Source organism: Ranitomeya variabilis, chromosome 2 (genome assembly GCF_051348905.1).
Source record: "Ranitomeya variabilis isolate aRanVar5 chromosome 2, aRanVar5.hap1, whole genome shotgun sequence".
Lineage (NCBI taxonomy): Eukaryota > Metazoa > Chordata > Amphibia > Anura > Dendrobatidae > Ranitomeya > Ranitomeya variabilis.
The window spans coordinates 818,640,350-818,656,536 of NC_135233.1; the positions used below are offsets into that span (position 1 = coordinate 818,640,350).

The 16,187-nt window shown below is 40.3% G+C and overlaps 1 protein-coding gene across 2 annotated transcripts in view; it reads left to right on the forward strand.

Annotated features, from left to right (window-relative positions):
• DST (dystonin) overlaps positions 1-16,187 on the forward strand; it is a 745,723-nt gene that overhangs the window by 424,173 nt on the left and 305,363 nt on the right. Inside the window, exons 1-12 of one of the 2 annotated variants that reach the window (XM_077290008.1) lie at positions 564-811; positions 1,201-1,294; positions 1,488-1,642; positions 1,728-2,256; positions 2,460-2,588; positions 3,721-3,798; positions 6,863-7,024; positions 7,737-7,841; positions 9,463-9,558; positions 10,526-10,651; positions 11,673-11,825; positions 13,303-13,457. In XM_077290008.1, coding sequence (XP_077146123.1) covers positions 651-811; positions 1,201-1,294; positions 1,488-1,642; positions 1,728-2,256; positions 2,460-2,588; positions 3,721-3,798; positions 6,863-7,024; positions 7,737-7,841; positions 9,463-9,558; positions 10,526-10,651; positions 11,673-11,825; positions 13,303-13,457 — 1,943 coding nt within the window. In that variant the 5' untranslated portion in view covers positions 564-650. Of the gene's footprint in view, positions 1-563; positions 812-1,200; positions 1,295-1,487; positions 1,643-1,727; positions 2,257-2,459; positions 2,589-3,720; positions 3,799-6,862; positions 7,025-7,736; positions 7,842-9,462; positions 9,559-10,525; positions 10,652-11,672; positions 11,826-13,302; positions 13,458-16,187 lie in introns of those variants that run through there. The other variant, XM_077290007.1, reaches the window with a different exon arrangement.

Consider the following 16,187-nt stretch of genomic DNA (forward strand, 5'->3'; position numbering starts at 1 on the left):
TAGTAGAGTTGCACATGTTTCCAGCATTTAGAGCTCATTACAGAAAGAACAAAGTGTTCAAACCATGACACTCTTGCTACAAAGAGGATCCTCACAAGGAAATCAGGACCCCATTGGATGTGATTTTCTACTAAGCATTGAAAACTTGAGTGATTTTAACTTCTTAGCTGGAAACCTTTCACTCTGTCCAACGTGCTGCAACAATTACTTTGCCAAACTGTGCGCTTGTTGTGCATGCTAATTGTTTCCTGCTCTTGATGCTCTGGGATGTAAACATTTCTGGTGTATTAACACAGACTTGGGACTGTCTGATTGAGAATAACTGAAATATTTGGCATATCCATTTCCCACAGACGCCCAAATGAAGCCGATAAGCCCAAACTTGCTCAGTGTTAAAGCTAGGGAGGAAAGGCAAACTCGAACTGGTATATATGGCTGCAGGCAAAATCCTTTGAAGAGCAATGTGAACATTATTTGCTGGGTTTTGAATCTACATGTTAGAGCCTATTTAAGAAAGGACGCTAGTGGTACTCTTAGCCAGTAGGGATATATTTTAGTTCCTGGAAGCAGTACATTCTGGAGGTTTTTTCACTCTTATCTTTTATCATACTGTCAATTTGGATGGGTGATTGAGGGTCAGCAGTATAAAAATGAACAGCACCTGTTATGGCTACTACAGTAGTGACTCTGTACTCACGGGGAGCAGTCGAACTAGTGTCGGCTCCAATGAGAACTTACTGTCAGTCCACTGTGGACCTACAATGATAAATTCATATATAAGCTTTGGTGGTGAACAGTCGGGCGGCACAAGGTATGTGTTACTATGTATCTATTAAACCTGTAAAAAATATACATATATATATATATATATATATATATATATATATATATATATATTTATGAGTATGCAGGAGTATAAGATTTCTTGAGAATCACAAATTTGTCTGTACATTTATGTGAAATATAAATATATATATATATATATATATATATATATATATATATACTATAAATACACACACAGATTTATTATTACACACATACACTATACATATATATATGTATATATATATATGTATATATATATATACCCACACTCTCGTACACACACCAACAAATGTATTGCTTAAGCATTCTTATACTTCTAAATTTGTTTTTCAGAATTTTGTTGTAATTTTTGTCTTATTTGCTTGCTTTTAGGCAAGAGATGTTACAACAGATTGCAGTCCGAGTGCAGAGAGACAGTCTCGGATGTGAAGACAAGCTAATACTAGCTCGGAGTGCTCTCCAAGCTGTGAGTGTTCCCGACACTTTCCAGCAGTTGACTGACGACACTTCATTGTATTTTAGAATCATTGATTATTTTACACCTTGAGATTTATGCGCATTCTAGTCTTGTGACACTTAGTATTAGTCTAACCATTTAATCACGGTTACTTATGATAAAAATGTATTGGCGTGTCTGAGCTCTGTGTTCGCTATTGTAGGACACTAAACGGATGGAATCTGGGATCCAGTTTCAAAATGAAGCAGAGATTGCAGGTTACCTGATCGAGTGTGAAAATCTACTGCGGCAGCAGCTTGTGGATGTCCAAGCACTTGTGGACGGGAAGTATTATCAAGCAGACCAGTTAGTGCAGAGGTAAAGATGCTTACCTGTAAATGTAGAAAGTATCATTATAGTATTTTTTCTTCATGCTTAACTGATTATTGCTGTTTCTGTGCAGGGTTGCCTCTATGCGGGATGAACTACTGGGATTGAGAAATGAGTACTCCTCGTTATACAGCAAAGGACGGATGATTGCTTCTGATCAGACACAATTTATGTTATCAGGAATTTCTCAAAGCCTAAACTCAGGATTTTCACAAAGCTTGAACCCTGTAATGAACTCTGCAATGTCCCACAATATGGCACCAATGTCACCAACGGGCATGGCTCCAAGTATATCTGGCAGTATGTCTCCTGCTCTCCCACCTAATCTTGCTTCTGGTCTGCCATCCAGCCTTACAGCCAATATGTCTCATGGCTTTAATTCACATTTGACTCCTATGACACCAACGTTTACACCAAACTTTAACCCAGGTTTAATCCAAAACTATGCAAGTGGGATGAACTCAAACGCTTTACAGTCTCTCAAGCTCATGCAAGTGAAGAAACCCTTGTTAAAATCGTCTTTTGCTGATCAAAATTTGCCAGAGGAAGAAGTGAATGTTAAATTTGTTCAAGACCTCTCCAGCTGGGTGGAAGAAATGCAGGTAAAGTCTTTGGACTCTATCCATGGAATATGGAATCTTCTCTGCATACCAAACAGTGTGGCCCCAATGTATACGTCTTCCTCCTTGCCGTACTGTCAGTGCGGAAAACTTGCCGTCTTCAACCAATGTTTAACATTCTGCTCAGATGTTCATCAACTAATGAGTGAAGGTGTAATGACAAACCTATTAATGTTCCTTGACAGATACAACTAGACCGAGGAGAATGGGGCTCAGATCTGTCCAGCATTGAAATGCATTTAGAGAATCACAAAAATTTCCATGGGGGCATTGAAGAGTTTGAAACCAGTCTTAAAGAGGCAAAAATGAGCGAGGTATTGGTTTATTTATGTATGAATATTCTACAATTATTAGTATTAGTTCATAACAATTTCCAAATATATATGTATACAAAATGATATTGGTCAATATGGCAAAAATGTGTGTGTGTTTTTATATATACAGCTCTGGCAAAAATTAAGAGACCACTGCAAAATTTTCAGTTTGTCTGATTTTTCTCTTTATAGGTATATTTTTTGAGTAAAATGTAAATTGTTCTTTTAGTCTATAAACTTCTGACAACATGTCTCCGAATTTCATAGAAATACATTTTGCATTTTTTTTCTGACAAAGAAAAATGGTCAAAATGGCATGCTTTCCACCAGTCTTTCACGCTGCTTCTGGGGTAAAAATGTAAGCAGTTCTTCTATGTTTGATGGCTCGTGACTATCCATCATCCTCTTGATTACATTCCAGGGGTTTTCAATGGGGTTCAGTTGTGGAGATTGGGCTGCCCATTACAGGGTTTTGATGTGGTGGTCTCTTAATTTTTGCCGAAGGTGTATATTTATATATACATACTGATATATTTAATATACTTTATATATATATATATATATATATATATATATATATATATATGTTTCCCAAGAAAAAGTTCTGCAGTTTGTTGCCATGCCAGACAGAATCTAATAAGCAGAACATTGAACCTCAGCACTTAATTCCTTTGCCTTCCCTGCAGCTTATGTTATGCCTGTGCTTGCTTGACATTCTCAATTGTAACATTAGCAGATTGTGAAATGTAATTACAGTGTACGCATATTATGCCGCTGGTTATAACACAGCACATAGTTGTATATATTATGTTACCTGGAGCCTTGAATAGCTCTGCTGTTCTGGGAAAGTATTTGGTTTTGTTATTACAAAGCCTCCGTGGAGTTATTATCTGTTACATCGCTAATGTACGGCTGGGTATATACCGGCCTGGTGGAACAAAGTAATTAAACGAAGCATGGGCCAAGCGTCACAGTAAAATGGGCGGATATATTAAGATAAGAACAGTCAAAACTGCCCCGCAATATGGACATATATGACTTTGTAGATAGTTTCTACAGTTTAGGATACATATTTCTGTTCTTTCATATGTATACATTGTCGGATACTCTTATTATTCTCTTTCTTTTGCAGCTCCAGATGTCAGGTCCCCTGAAAAGTTCTTATTCTGATGTTCTCAGCAAGGTTGAGGGCTCATATTCAAAGTTGATGGTACGGTGATTGCTAGGTTTATTCTGATCAGTCAGTAATCAGTGAGCATGAGAGGTGTTGTAGTTCAGACAGAGGATAATGAATGATCTCCTGTTTCCTAATTCCTAAAATTGTTACTTGTCAGCAAGTAAAGCATTACCTGACGATTACATCCATTATGAAGATCATCAGTGTATTGCAACATGACTCTTGTTTCTCATTTTGAACACTAATTGTTATTAGCGTGTAATTATTGTCGGCGGTCGTTGATGTAATATAGCAACCTTCAAAACTTTTGTTGAATTGGACATTTTTGGTTAGGACTCAATATATGATATCCATCATATCTGCACATCACGATTAGTGATGAGCGAACGTCCTATGATTATTATTATTATTATTTATATAGCACCATTGATTTCATGGTGCTGTACATGAGAAGGGGTTACATACAAATAACAGATATCACTTACAGTAAGCAAACTAACAATGACAGACTGATACAGAGGGGCGAGGACCCTGCCCTTGCGGGCTTACATTCTACAGGATGGTGGGGAAGGAGACAATAGGTTGAGGGTTGCAGGAGCTCCGGTGTTGGTGAGGCGGTAGCTTCGGTAGTGATGAGGAGGCAGTGCAGGCTGTAGTCTTTCCTGAAGAGATGGGTTTTCAGGTTCCTTCTGAAGGATTTGAATGTGGTTGATAGTCGGACGTGTTGGGGCAAAGAATTCCAGAGGATGGGGGATATTCGGGAGAAGTCTTGGCGGCGGTTGGGTGAGGAGCGAATAAGTGTGGAGGAGAGAAGGAGGTCTTGGGAGGAACGGATATTACGTGAGGGAAGATATCGGGAGATTAGTTCAGAGATATATGGAGGAGACAGGTTACGGATGGCTTTGTAGGTCAGTATTCATAAATTGAACTGGATACGCTGAGGGAATGTGAGCCAGTGAAGAGATTTGCAGAGGGGGGAAGTGGAGGAGTAGCGAGGAGAGAGATGAATTAGTCGGGCAGCAGAGTTAAGGATGGACTGGAAAGGTGCAAGGGTGTTAGCAGGGAGGCCACAGTAAAGGATGTTGCAGTAGTCAAGGCGGGAGATGATGAGGGCTTGCACAAGCATTTTAGTAGATTGACGGTTGAGGAAAGGATGGATTCTGGAGATATTTTTGAGCTGGAGACAACAGGAGGTGGACAGAGCTTGGATGTGCAGTTTGAAGGACCAGGACAGAGTCCAGAGTTACTCTGAGGCAGCAGACTTCCGCTACGGGGGAAAGCGTGATGTAGTTAATTGTGATAGATAGGTCAGGTAAGGAAGGTCTATGAGATGGAGGAAAGATGATGAGTTCAGATTTGTCCACATTGAGTTTGAGGAAGCGAGAGGAGAAAAAGGAGGATATAGCTGATAGACACTCCGGGATTCTGGACAGCAGAGAGGTGACCTCTGGGCCAGAAAGGTAGATCTGAGTGTCATCAGCATAAAGGTGGTTCTGGAATCCATGAGACTTTGAGTTGTCCCAGGCCAAGTGTATAGATAGAGAGTGTAGGGGTCCTAGAACAGAGCCTTGAGGGACTCCAACAGAGAGAGGGTGGGATGAGGAGGTAGTGTCAGAGTGGGAGACGCTGAATGTGCGGTTGGAAGGTGTTATCTGAGCATGCTTGTGTGCTAGTAGAGTATCTTCGCTGTGCTTGAATACTATGTTCTAGTTGCCGCAGCTGCATGTCTCATGGCTGTTCAACAGCTGCACAACATGTAGGGATGGCCTGTTTGCTCATCACTAATCCAAATCCAAAACTTCAAGCAGCACATTAGTGTTTTTTCTTATTCCTCACGTTAGTTGCCATGATGTGTGTATGTGTAATGAATGCAGTTATATACTCACCGGTCACCATCTTCTGCTTTTTTCAGTAGCACTCTGGTCTGCTCCAGCATCATGTAACTGCATTTGTAACATCCAGGATTATACCGTGTTTTCCGTGTAGAGCAGAGATAACTCTCGCAATGCAAGTCTATGAGACTCAGAGCAAGACACTCTAGCCTCGTTCTGTGTCTCATAGACTGGCATTGTAAAAATGTGAAAAGTGACCTCCGCTCCGCATAGCAGACACTGTGTGATTCTGAAGGTCACAGATGTGGTCAAGTAAAGCTGGAACAAAGCGCCAATGAGAACAGTGACTAGTGAGTATGTTACTGCACTCATTACACGAATACATAGTATTGTTATCAAAGGGAGAAATAAAAAAAAATCAATGGCGTGCACCTTTAAAGAGGACCCATCAGATCTCCTATAACATTATGCTTTAGTAAACCGTTGCCCATGAACTGACATTTCTGGAGCATCTTTTCCTAGATCTGTATTGCATTGTGAGGTTTCACTGTTATTCCTCTTAAAATAATAATAATCTTAATAATAATAATCTTTATTTTTATATAGCGCTAACATATTCCGCAGTGCCTTACAGTTTGCACATATTATCATCACTGTCCCCGATGGGGCTCACAATCTAAAAATATATGAATAAAGTAAGAACTGAGTGTTACCATACCCCATGTCAGTGAAGTGTCCCCATCCAGCCTGACGCTGGCCTATCAGTGCGGACAATATAGGGAGACACCCTATTGTCTGGGGACCTTGGTTTTTTTATTTATTCATACATTTCTAGGATAAGTAGCAAGAGTAACCACATATAGCATTGTTCAACTGAAAAGTGATCCAGATTTGTTACTTCACGGGGTGTACAAATATTTACTTAAACAGACATGTCAGGAGAATTAAGAATTGCTGTATTCCACTGTAACTAGGGCATATGTTTCAGTCCCAGTTACAGGGGAAATAAACATTAGAAAATAAAATAATGCAATCTTAGAATGTCCATGAAATGTTATAGAGGGCACAATGTATAAAAATACATAAAGATATTAAAAAAGACAAAAAAAAAACAAATATGTATTTTAGTGACGCTTCACAGCTTTCAAACAGGAAGCTGGGCTATGCATGGCAGGGGTTACTGACAAGAGTTCTTGAACTGCTTAAAGTTAGACATTTCAGGTAATATGTTGTTATTTTTTTCCTTTCATGTATTTTTTTTTTAGAGTAAATCAAGAAGCCGACAAAAGCACCTGGAATCCCTCCACAGTTTTGTCACCAGAGCCACAAGGGAACTAATATGGCTGAATGAAAAGGAAGAGGAGGAGGTGGCATATGATTGGAGTGATAGAAACCAAAACATACCATCGAAGAAGGACTATCATGGCGTAAGTGTCCACTTCAAAGCAGTATAGAGCCAACAGCCAGTTAATGTAGCTAAGGAAATTGTCTGATATTACTATTATCAAGTCACCCTGGTTGCAATCTAAACATCAATGCTAAAGTGACTGCAGAATGAAGCCGAGCCAGAGCGAGAGAACTGCTGGGTGTGTGTGTTGCATGTGGACACTGCTCTCCTACTGCAGCCCAGCCTCCTCCTGCTCAGGCTCTGTAAGGCTGCGTGTCCACGTTCCGTAATGACTGCGCTTTGGACGGAGCGGAAACCCCGCTCCGCCCAAAGCGCTGCCCCCTTCTGTACGCGTGGTGATTACGGATGTGTTCATTGCACACATCCGGAATCTCCGCACCCCATACATAGGACCCTGTGATTTACCTTGCAGTGACGGAGCGTCACCGCAAGGTAAACAGACATGCTGCGCTCTAAAAAGATGCGCCGCATGTCCGGAAATGCAGGGCCGCATTGTTCGCACGCATAGTGGAGATGGGATTTCATAAAATCCACTATGCTGTAACATCTGGACGCTGCGGGTTGCATGCTGCGGCTGTATGCAGCGTTCAATCCGCAGCTAATCCGGATGTAATACGGCCCGTGGACACATACCCTAAGAGTCCACAGCATCCAGTGTAGGCACTGACATTACCTAACACATATCAAATGAATGAAAATTTATCAAATATCTTTGATCTCTTTTTATAAAGGATTTAATGAGGGAACTTGACCATAAAGAAGAAGTCATTAAGTCTGTGCAAGACACCGCAGAACAGCTGCTGCTCCAGAATCATCCGGCCAGATCCACCATTGAGGTGAGTTCAGCGATTCCTCATTTTTCAGTGTACTATAATAGTATCTTGGTTTTCTCATGTTACATTTTTCCTTATATTTTCGTTAACTGAGCATTACTATGCTTTAAAGGAAATCTGTCACCAGGTTTTTGCTATCTCATCTGTCAGTAGCATTATGTAGGGTCAGAGACCCTGATTCCAGCAATGTATCTCTTACTAGGCTGTTTGCTGTCATTTTGATACAATCTCTGTTATCTCTGCTGCAGATCTATCAGTTCTCTGAGCGCTGTATAACCCTGACCACATAACTAATTGGGAGCTTCCTGTGCATAGGCAGAAAGCTGCTAATAAGTGGTGGGGACGTGGTTCAACTACATAGCCTGTCTGTATTATGTTCTTTCTATATCAGGGACATCAAATAACACACAGTACCTTGTGTAATAGACACATGACAAATTCATATAGTAGAAATATGTAATATCTGACCATCGTTGAATTTCACTGAAATCAATTTCAGGACAGAATCAAGTGAGTTTGTTCTTTATTGGGCTTGTATTCTGGAAATCATAGGTGGTCTCACGTATGTCTATGACAGTACAGATGATCGTTTGGACTGAATTTGCCTTTAGAGAATTGACCACAGTCTCCTTTACTTAGTGACAGCAAGAATAGCCAAGCATGACGCCCTATTCCATCCAATAAAAACAACGTAACAGACCAAATAGTCAGTGGGATTCTTCAAGATTGTTTCATTAGTGGTGGATTCATTTTCACAGTAGTCTGAATACGACCTTACGTTTAATATGAAGGATTTGCTGAGTATTCCATTAGAACTTATGGAGATTTGGGGTCAGTTTGGAAATGGCGTATTGCCACAGAATAAACTCTGAATGTCTGAGATGTGGATGAGATTTCCAAAAACAGAATGACCCAATCTGTTACTCTGCCGCTGGAAATGTGACACCATGAATTTCACCCAGTGCAATACAGCACATGCACTTGTGGGTTAGCTGTGGATTTGTGGAAATCTCGCTCTACTTCTGATGGCACCCTGATCTTGGTGGAAGAAATTAAAAAAAGCACAAGTGTCTTTACAAAATGACATGAGGCGCTGAGTGTTAGGGCTCGTACAGACCCAGCGTATTAAGTGCTGTGTGCAAAACAAGTAGCATATGGACAGCACACTGGCCAATGCTAGTCAGTGTGGTAATTTACATAATGACCCATGGTCTGAGTGTAATACTCCCTAGTTTGACCCATATTCTGGATCAGACTTGCCCATTATAAGTCAAGGGGTACATAATAAAAAGTGGATCACATACTGGTCACCGTCAGTACGTCACGCGTTTTTGTGGATACATTAAAATTATCAAGATAGAAAACTGTATTTGTTCTTTATTTTTTATGAAATTGTTCATGCAAAAAATGGGCGCCATACAGATCGCCAGAAAGGATATATGGATTACATAGAGATGTACAGAAACCAGACACACTGATAACAATGAGAAATCATTATTTCTGGACGTAAAACATGTGATTTTGCATATGCTCATGTGAACCCAGCCTAGAAAGCCTATCTTCCAACATGTCACAAATCTGTGCCCATCTGCCTCGCAATAAGCTGCGTCTCTCCTACCTCTAGGCCTACAAAGCCGCTATGCAGACACAGTGGAACTGGATTTTGCAGCTGTGCAGTTGTGTAGAGCAACATATACGGCAAAACACTGTCTACTTCGAGGTATGTCATTAATTTCATTAACAGGCTTTAGGATGGGTGACCACCTTTTTGATGGCCATGACTATGCAGACATAATTATTGTTTGTGGTAGTAGTTTTCTGATGAATATTGTGTTAGCCATAATAAAGTATATGGAAAAGGGTTGTCCATATAAAAAATATATATATTGTCTTGTTTACTTAAATATAGACCCCCATACAGATAAAAAGTAATCCAAGCCCACCGATTTTGGGCAGGTTAGCTGACCATCTAAAGTGTATGGTGGTCTCCAGACTTTCCTCGGAATTCAAATGCCCAATCCTTTCTTTTTCTTGGGTAGATAAGACAGTGTCAGTTGTGTCTGAAAACTGTTTTCTCTCCTCTCTACACTGACACATATACAATTTGCCAGACTGTGCGTTTGGGGGATGGTGAAGATAGTTGTCTAAGCTGTGAGGACACCTAACCTCTCGTCTATACTTTATATACGTGTGTATCCTCAAGGTTCTTCTTCCTCACAATGGTCATGCATACATTTTCCAGTTAGACCTCATGAACCTGACTGTGTTCATTTGGGCTCTTAATACATGAGCAATATAGAACCCACATGATATTACAGCCACATAGTTCCATGTCAGTGTTTGTAGGGAAGAAATGGACCTGCTACTCACCACCTTATGCTGCAATTTTTAAGTGATGACCTGATTGTAAAATGGATCTGAGCATTTCACTACATTATTTTACATATGTTATTTTCTGCATGGCCTCACTAAAGCACATTAATACCTTTTTTGAGCTTGTGTGATACAAATTCCCAGTACAGTAGGAATTGAGCCTTTATGGTAACTTTGAATTTAGTAAAACTTCTGATTTGCAGAGAATTCATTATTCATTTCAATGTGTGATCACTGCTGTTCCAGAATCACCCCTCCAGGTTTGCAGTGATGACTTGTATATAACATACTGTTATGTTTCTTTTGAACTGTAGTATTTCAGTGATGCCAAAGATGCCACCGAATATCTGAAGACCCTAAAAGATTCCATATTGAGGAAGTATAGCTGTGACAAATCAACCAGCGTACATAAACTGGAAGACTTAGTACAGGAATCAATGGTAATGGCCACTAAAGCATGTATTCCTTTATCATTTCAAGATGTTACATACATATCGATATGAGAATATTATAAGGTCCCCTAAATGGGACGCCCTTCTTTTTTCTGAAGGGAAAAGATTCCGCAAAGAGCTGCTCTCGCTATGGAAGACGTAGTGCGAACATGCTTTGCATAATCAACCATTTACCTGAAGGGTCGCCATGTTATTCTGTATGATTTTTCCAGCTGCCATCTATATTATTCAGTTTCAGAAGTAGTAGAAATATGTCCCATTTTACTTGCCATGTGGTGCAAAGGCTGCGTATGACCGTAGAGTTTGTAGAGGGACGTAATTAGATACTATTGATGAGCGCAAGTGTTTGTTACTCGCGGTTGCCTAGGGGGCTTGGGTATGCACAGAGTATTGCAGGTGTTCGAGTCCCGCAGCCACATGTTTTGCATCTATCAGACAGCCAGAAAGCATGCTGGGATTTCCCGTGTTTGTCAGGCAATCCCCGCATTTTTAGTACTGCCGCAGGGACTCAAACATCTCACTCGAGCACCCGCAATACTCGGTGCATACCCGAGCACCCTTGGCAAACTTGAGTAGTGAGCACTTTCCCATAAAAAGCTGGTTATAAAACTGCTCATATTGTCCAGGCAGCAACAACGGTCCCTAAATCCCGCTGGCAGGTAATAACCTATCAGTAGAACATTCTCTGTCGGATTTCACCTACTCGCGAGCTTTTGGAAGTACGCTAGTAGAGCACCTGGTTATTTCTTAGAATGTAATATAAAAAAGGTTTGCTTTAAATCCAAATTGCTAAAATGCATAGAAAATTTGGAAGTAGTGCCTTTGTTTTTATAAGCTATTTAAAAAAAATGGAAAAAATCCTCAACATTTCAATAAACCAAAAACAAGCTTCCCGAACCATCAATCAACAAGAGAAGCGATTCGCTGCTAATACTGACGAGCACGGAAGATAATTGATTGTGCCGACTGTTTAATGTCATACATAACTTATTTCTTTCTAATCATTCAGGAAGAAAAAGAACAGCTTTTACAATATAAAAGCACAGTTGCCAGCCTTGTTGGCAGGGCAAAGGCAGTGGTTCAGTTAAAACCAAGAAATCCGGACAATCCACTTAAAGCATCAGTTCCAATTCGATCTATATGTGACTACAGACAAATTGAGGTCAGTATATGATTCCGTGGGCAGTGTACATCCTCCCTTACTAGTTCACTTGCCTGTTACATGGTATTCTCAGGTCAGTATTCAGAAGGATACTTTTTAGTGCTTGTCTACACTTATCCACAATTATCCATAGTTTGGCATGTTGTATAACAGTAGTCTCAGTATGCCAGACAAGATAAATACTACATAAATCTCTCCCGAGTAGATGGAAGGGGCTTCCCTCTCCAAAATTTAAACCAAATTAAAAAAAGACACAGATTACTCCTGTTCTAGCACATACTTGGTTGCCTGCCGGTCTCACTATTTTCTAGCACATCCTTGGTTCCCCGCTGGTCTCAGTCCTGTCTAGCACATTCTTGGTTGTCTGCTGGTCTCACTATAGTCTAACACATACTTGGTTCCCCCACTGGTCTCAGTCCTGTCTAGCACATCATTGGTTCCCCGCTGGTCTCAGTCCTGTCTAGCACATCCTTGGTTCCCTGCCGGTCTCAGTCCTGTCTTTCATATCCTTGGTTCCTCGCCAGTCTCTGTCCTTTCTAGCACATGCTTGGTTCCCTGCCGGTCACACTATTTTCTAGCACATCCTTGTTTCCCCACTGGTGTCAGTCCTGTCTAGCACATGCTTGATTCCCCGCCGGTCTCAGTCCTTTCTATCACAGCCTTGGTTCCCCGCCATTCTCAGTCCTTTCTAGCACATCTTTGGTTCCCCACTAGTCTCAGTTCCTTTTTTTTTGTCATCCAGATGAGCATGTGACCATGGTGGCCAGTGATGGGTTGTTATACTTAGAATAGGAAATACACAGATCTGCAGTTCTGCAAGAGGAGCTGCAAAGGATTCATAAGAGGGAAACCCATGTAAGCTGTGATGGAGAAGGTCATGCCAAGACATACCAAGCTTTTCTAATCCTTTTGTGTTTTCTATGACCTGGATCCCCTTCCTAATAGAACTCCATTTTCTCAGGCAGCACTTCCCTAGATATCAGTTTGATGTAATTTTCCTTAGAGCAGCTTTACATGCTTTGATAATGCAGAGTTATCCTTGTGCATGTTACTGATCAGTTTAGTATGGCGGGATCAGGGAGTGACTGCATTTACAAGGAGCGATTTGGTGCTGTTGCGAGTTCGGTTTTAGCACTACTGGAGATTTAGAATCACGAGAAACTCAATTTGATCTAAACTATTGGCCTGCAAGTCTGTATACGTTGAGATGATTGTAATTGTGGATTAGCATAACATAGCAGAAAACTATTGGAGATGTAAAGTTGTTAAATAATGGAGCCAAATTTACCATACAGACTTTCTGCACTTTCCACACAATTTTAGCATTGTGCTGGTGGTAGCTGTCTTTCTTCTATATCACCTCAACTAATAAAAAAATAACCTACAGTCTATGCTTTCATATCGCATGGCATTAGACTGAAAGACTGCTGACACATCTCAAAAAACAAAATAATTGTTTTTCCATCTTTACAACTAGATAACTATTTACAAAGATGATGAATGTGTACTGGCAAGCAACTCACACCGTGCAAAGTGGAAAGTGATCAGTCCTACCGGCAATGAAGCCATGGTCCCATCTGTGTGCTTCACCGTGCCACCACCAAACAAGGAAGCTGTAGAATCCGCAAACAGGTACGATCCACTAATAGTATATGGAGAAAGAATCATGAGACTTTAATAAGGGTCAAAGACTAATGAAATAAATTGGCAAACTATCTCTTTTGCTGATCTTTTGTTAAAGGGTTCTTACAAACATTTCATATCATCATCTCGTCACAGCATATGCGATGAATTGCAGATTGACCTCTGAGACTCCTTCCAGTCTCATGAACGGGGCTATGACATGTCTTGTGGTACATCGGTGGCCAGACATGAGCCTTAACCCTTCATTAATTCAGTGTGGGGTTGCCAGATACAGCTAAAAAACGTATTTCTCTAACTCCGGCAGTCCCATAGAGATAAATGACTGACGCTCCACTCACACAGAGCACTTTAGTGCCCCTCATCTCAGGATCAATGTTGGGCTCAGTGGTCGGATTGTTACAAGTGATAACTTTTCATATTGGGAATACTCTTTAGGTAACCTACATTACTATTATTATTATCATATAAGATTTAGTCCAAAATTCGAGGCCGATAATTTATGTAAATTCTGTAGGAGGCTGAAGCTTTGCTTTTCTGATATAGAGCTTCAGACCCTCTGCAGTTACAAAGATGGAGATGATTTGCAGCCACCACTAAAACGCCATCTGTTTTAAATAGGGTTGTCCCTCTCTATTAAAAGTCAGAAATGATGAGTAACTCATATAGTCAGAAACTGTTTTAACTTCGTGTTTCCAACAAACTTATAAAGTAACTAATGTTTTAATTTTTTTTTTTTTATATAATTTAATAGTAAATGAGAAACTTTGTAATACTGTATATCGTACATAAATCTGCTTCTTTCTCCCCCAGGACAGATCATTCATACTCAAAATTCTCAATTCATAGGTAAAATCTGTATTCTGTGAACATGGACTTTCCAGCTACTGAGATAGGTAATGGCAGCTGGTGCTCATAAAGTTTTATGGAGAACTATAACTGTCATTTCAAGAGAAATTGCAGCTGAATGTCTGTGTCTGCCTCTAGTCCCCCCTCCTACGTAGAATAGAAATATAAAAGCACCAACTGTAATCTTCTATCTCAGTAATGGGATGATCTGCCTTCACTGAATACAGATTTTACCCATGAATTGAGAGTCAATGATCACTCCAGGAGGAGAGAGAAGCAGATTTCCCTGATAAGATATATTACAAAGTTGCTTATTTACATGTGTAGTTTTGATTTGAGAAATAAAAATTAAAATGATGGTTACTTTTTTAAGTGTAATTGATTTGGGTAATATATACAGTTGTGCTCAAAAGTTTACATACCCCGGCAGAAATTTTGATTTCTTGACCTTTTTTCAGTTAATATGAATGATAACACCAAAACTTTTTTTCCACTCATGGTTAGTGGTTGGGTGAAGCCATTTATTGTCAAACTTCTGTGTTTTTTCTTTTTGATCATAATGACAACCCAAAACATCCAAATGACCCTGATCAAAAGTTCACATACCCTGGTGATTTTGGCCTGATGACATGCACATAAATTCACACAAATGGGTTTGAATGGCTATTAAAGGTAACATCCTCACCTGTGACCTGCTTGCTTGTAATCAGTGTGTGTGCATAAAAGCTGAGTGAGTTTCTGGGATCCAGACAGACTCTTGCATCTTTTATCCAGCCACTAAGGATTGTGAGTCATGGGGAAAGCAAAAGAATTGTCAACAGATCTATGAGAAAAGGTAGTTGAACTGTGTTAAACAGGAAAGGGATACAAAAAGATATCCAAGTAATTGATAATGCCAGTCAGCAGCTTTGAAACTGTGATTAACAAATGGAAAATCAGGGGCTCTGTAAAAACAAAACCCCGGTCAGGTAGACCAACAAAAATGTCGTCTACAACTACCAGAAAAATTGTTCGGGATGCAAAGAAAAACCCACAAATAACATCAGCTGAAATACAGGGCTCTCTGAAAACTAGCGGTGTGGCTGTTTCAAGATGCACAATAAGAGGCACTTGAAGAAAAATGGGCTGCATGGTTGAGTCGCCAGAAGAAAGCCATTACTGCGCAAATGCCACAAATTATCTTGCCTACAATACGCAAAACAACACAGGACAAGCCCTCAAAATTTCTGGAACAAGGTAATTTGGAGTGATGAGACCAAGATTGAACTTTTTGGCCACAACCATAAACTTTACATTTGGAGAGAGGTCAGCAAGGCCTATGATGAAAGGAACAGCATTCCTACTGTAAAGCACGGAGTTGGATCGCTGATGTTTTGGGGATGTGTGAGCTACAAAGGCACAGGAAATTTGGTCAAAGTTGAAGGAAAGATGAATGCAGCAAGTTATCAGCAAATACTGCGCATGGGACTTACTTGGACGTTCCAACATGACCGATCTAAAACACAAGGCCAAGTCGACCTGTCATTGGCTACAGCAGAACAAAGTGAAGGTTCTGGAGTGGCAATCTCAGTCTCCTGACCTTAATATCATTGAGCCACTTCGGGGAGATCTCAAGTGCTCAGTTCATGCTAGCCAGCCCAGGAATTTACAGGAAGTGGAGTCTTTTTGCCAAGAAGAGTGGGCAGCTTTACCATCTGAGAAAATAAAGAACCTCATCCACAACTACCACAAAAGACTTCAAGCTGTCATTGATGTTAGAGGGGGCAATACACGGTACTAAGAAATGGGGTACGCAAACTTTTGATCAGGGTCACTTGGATGTTTTGGATTGACATTATGATTTAAAATGGAGAAACCACAGTAGTTTGACAA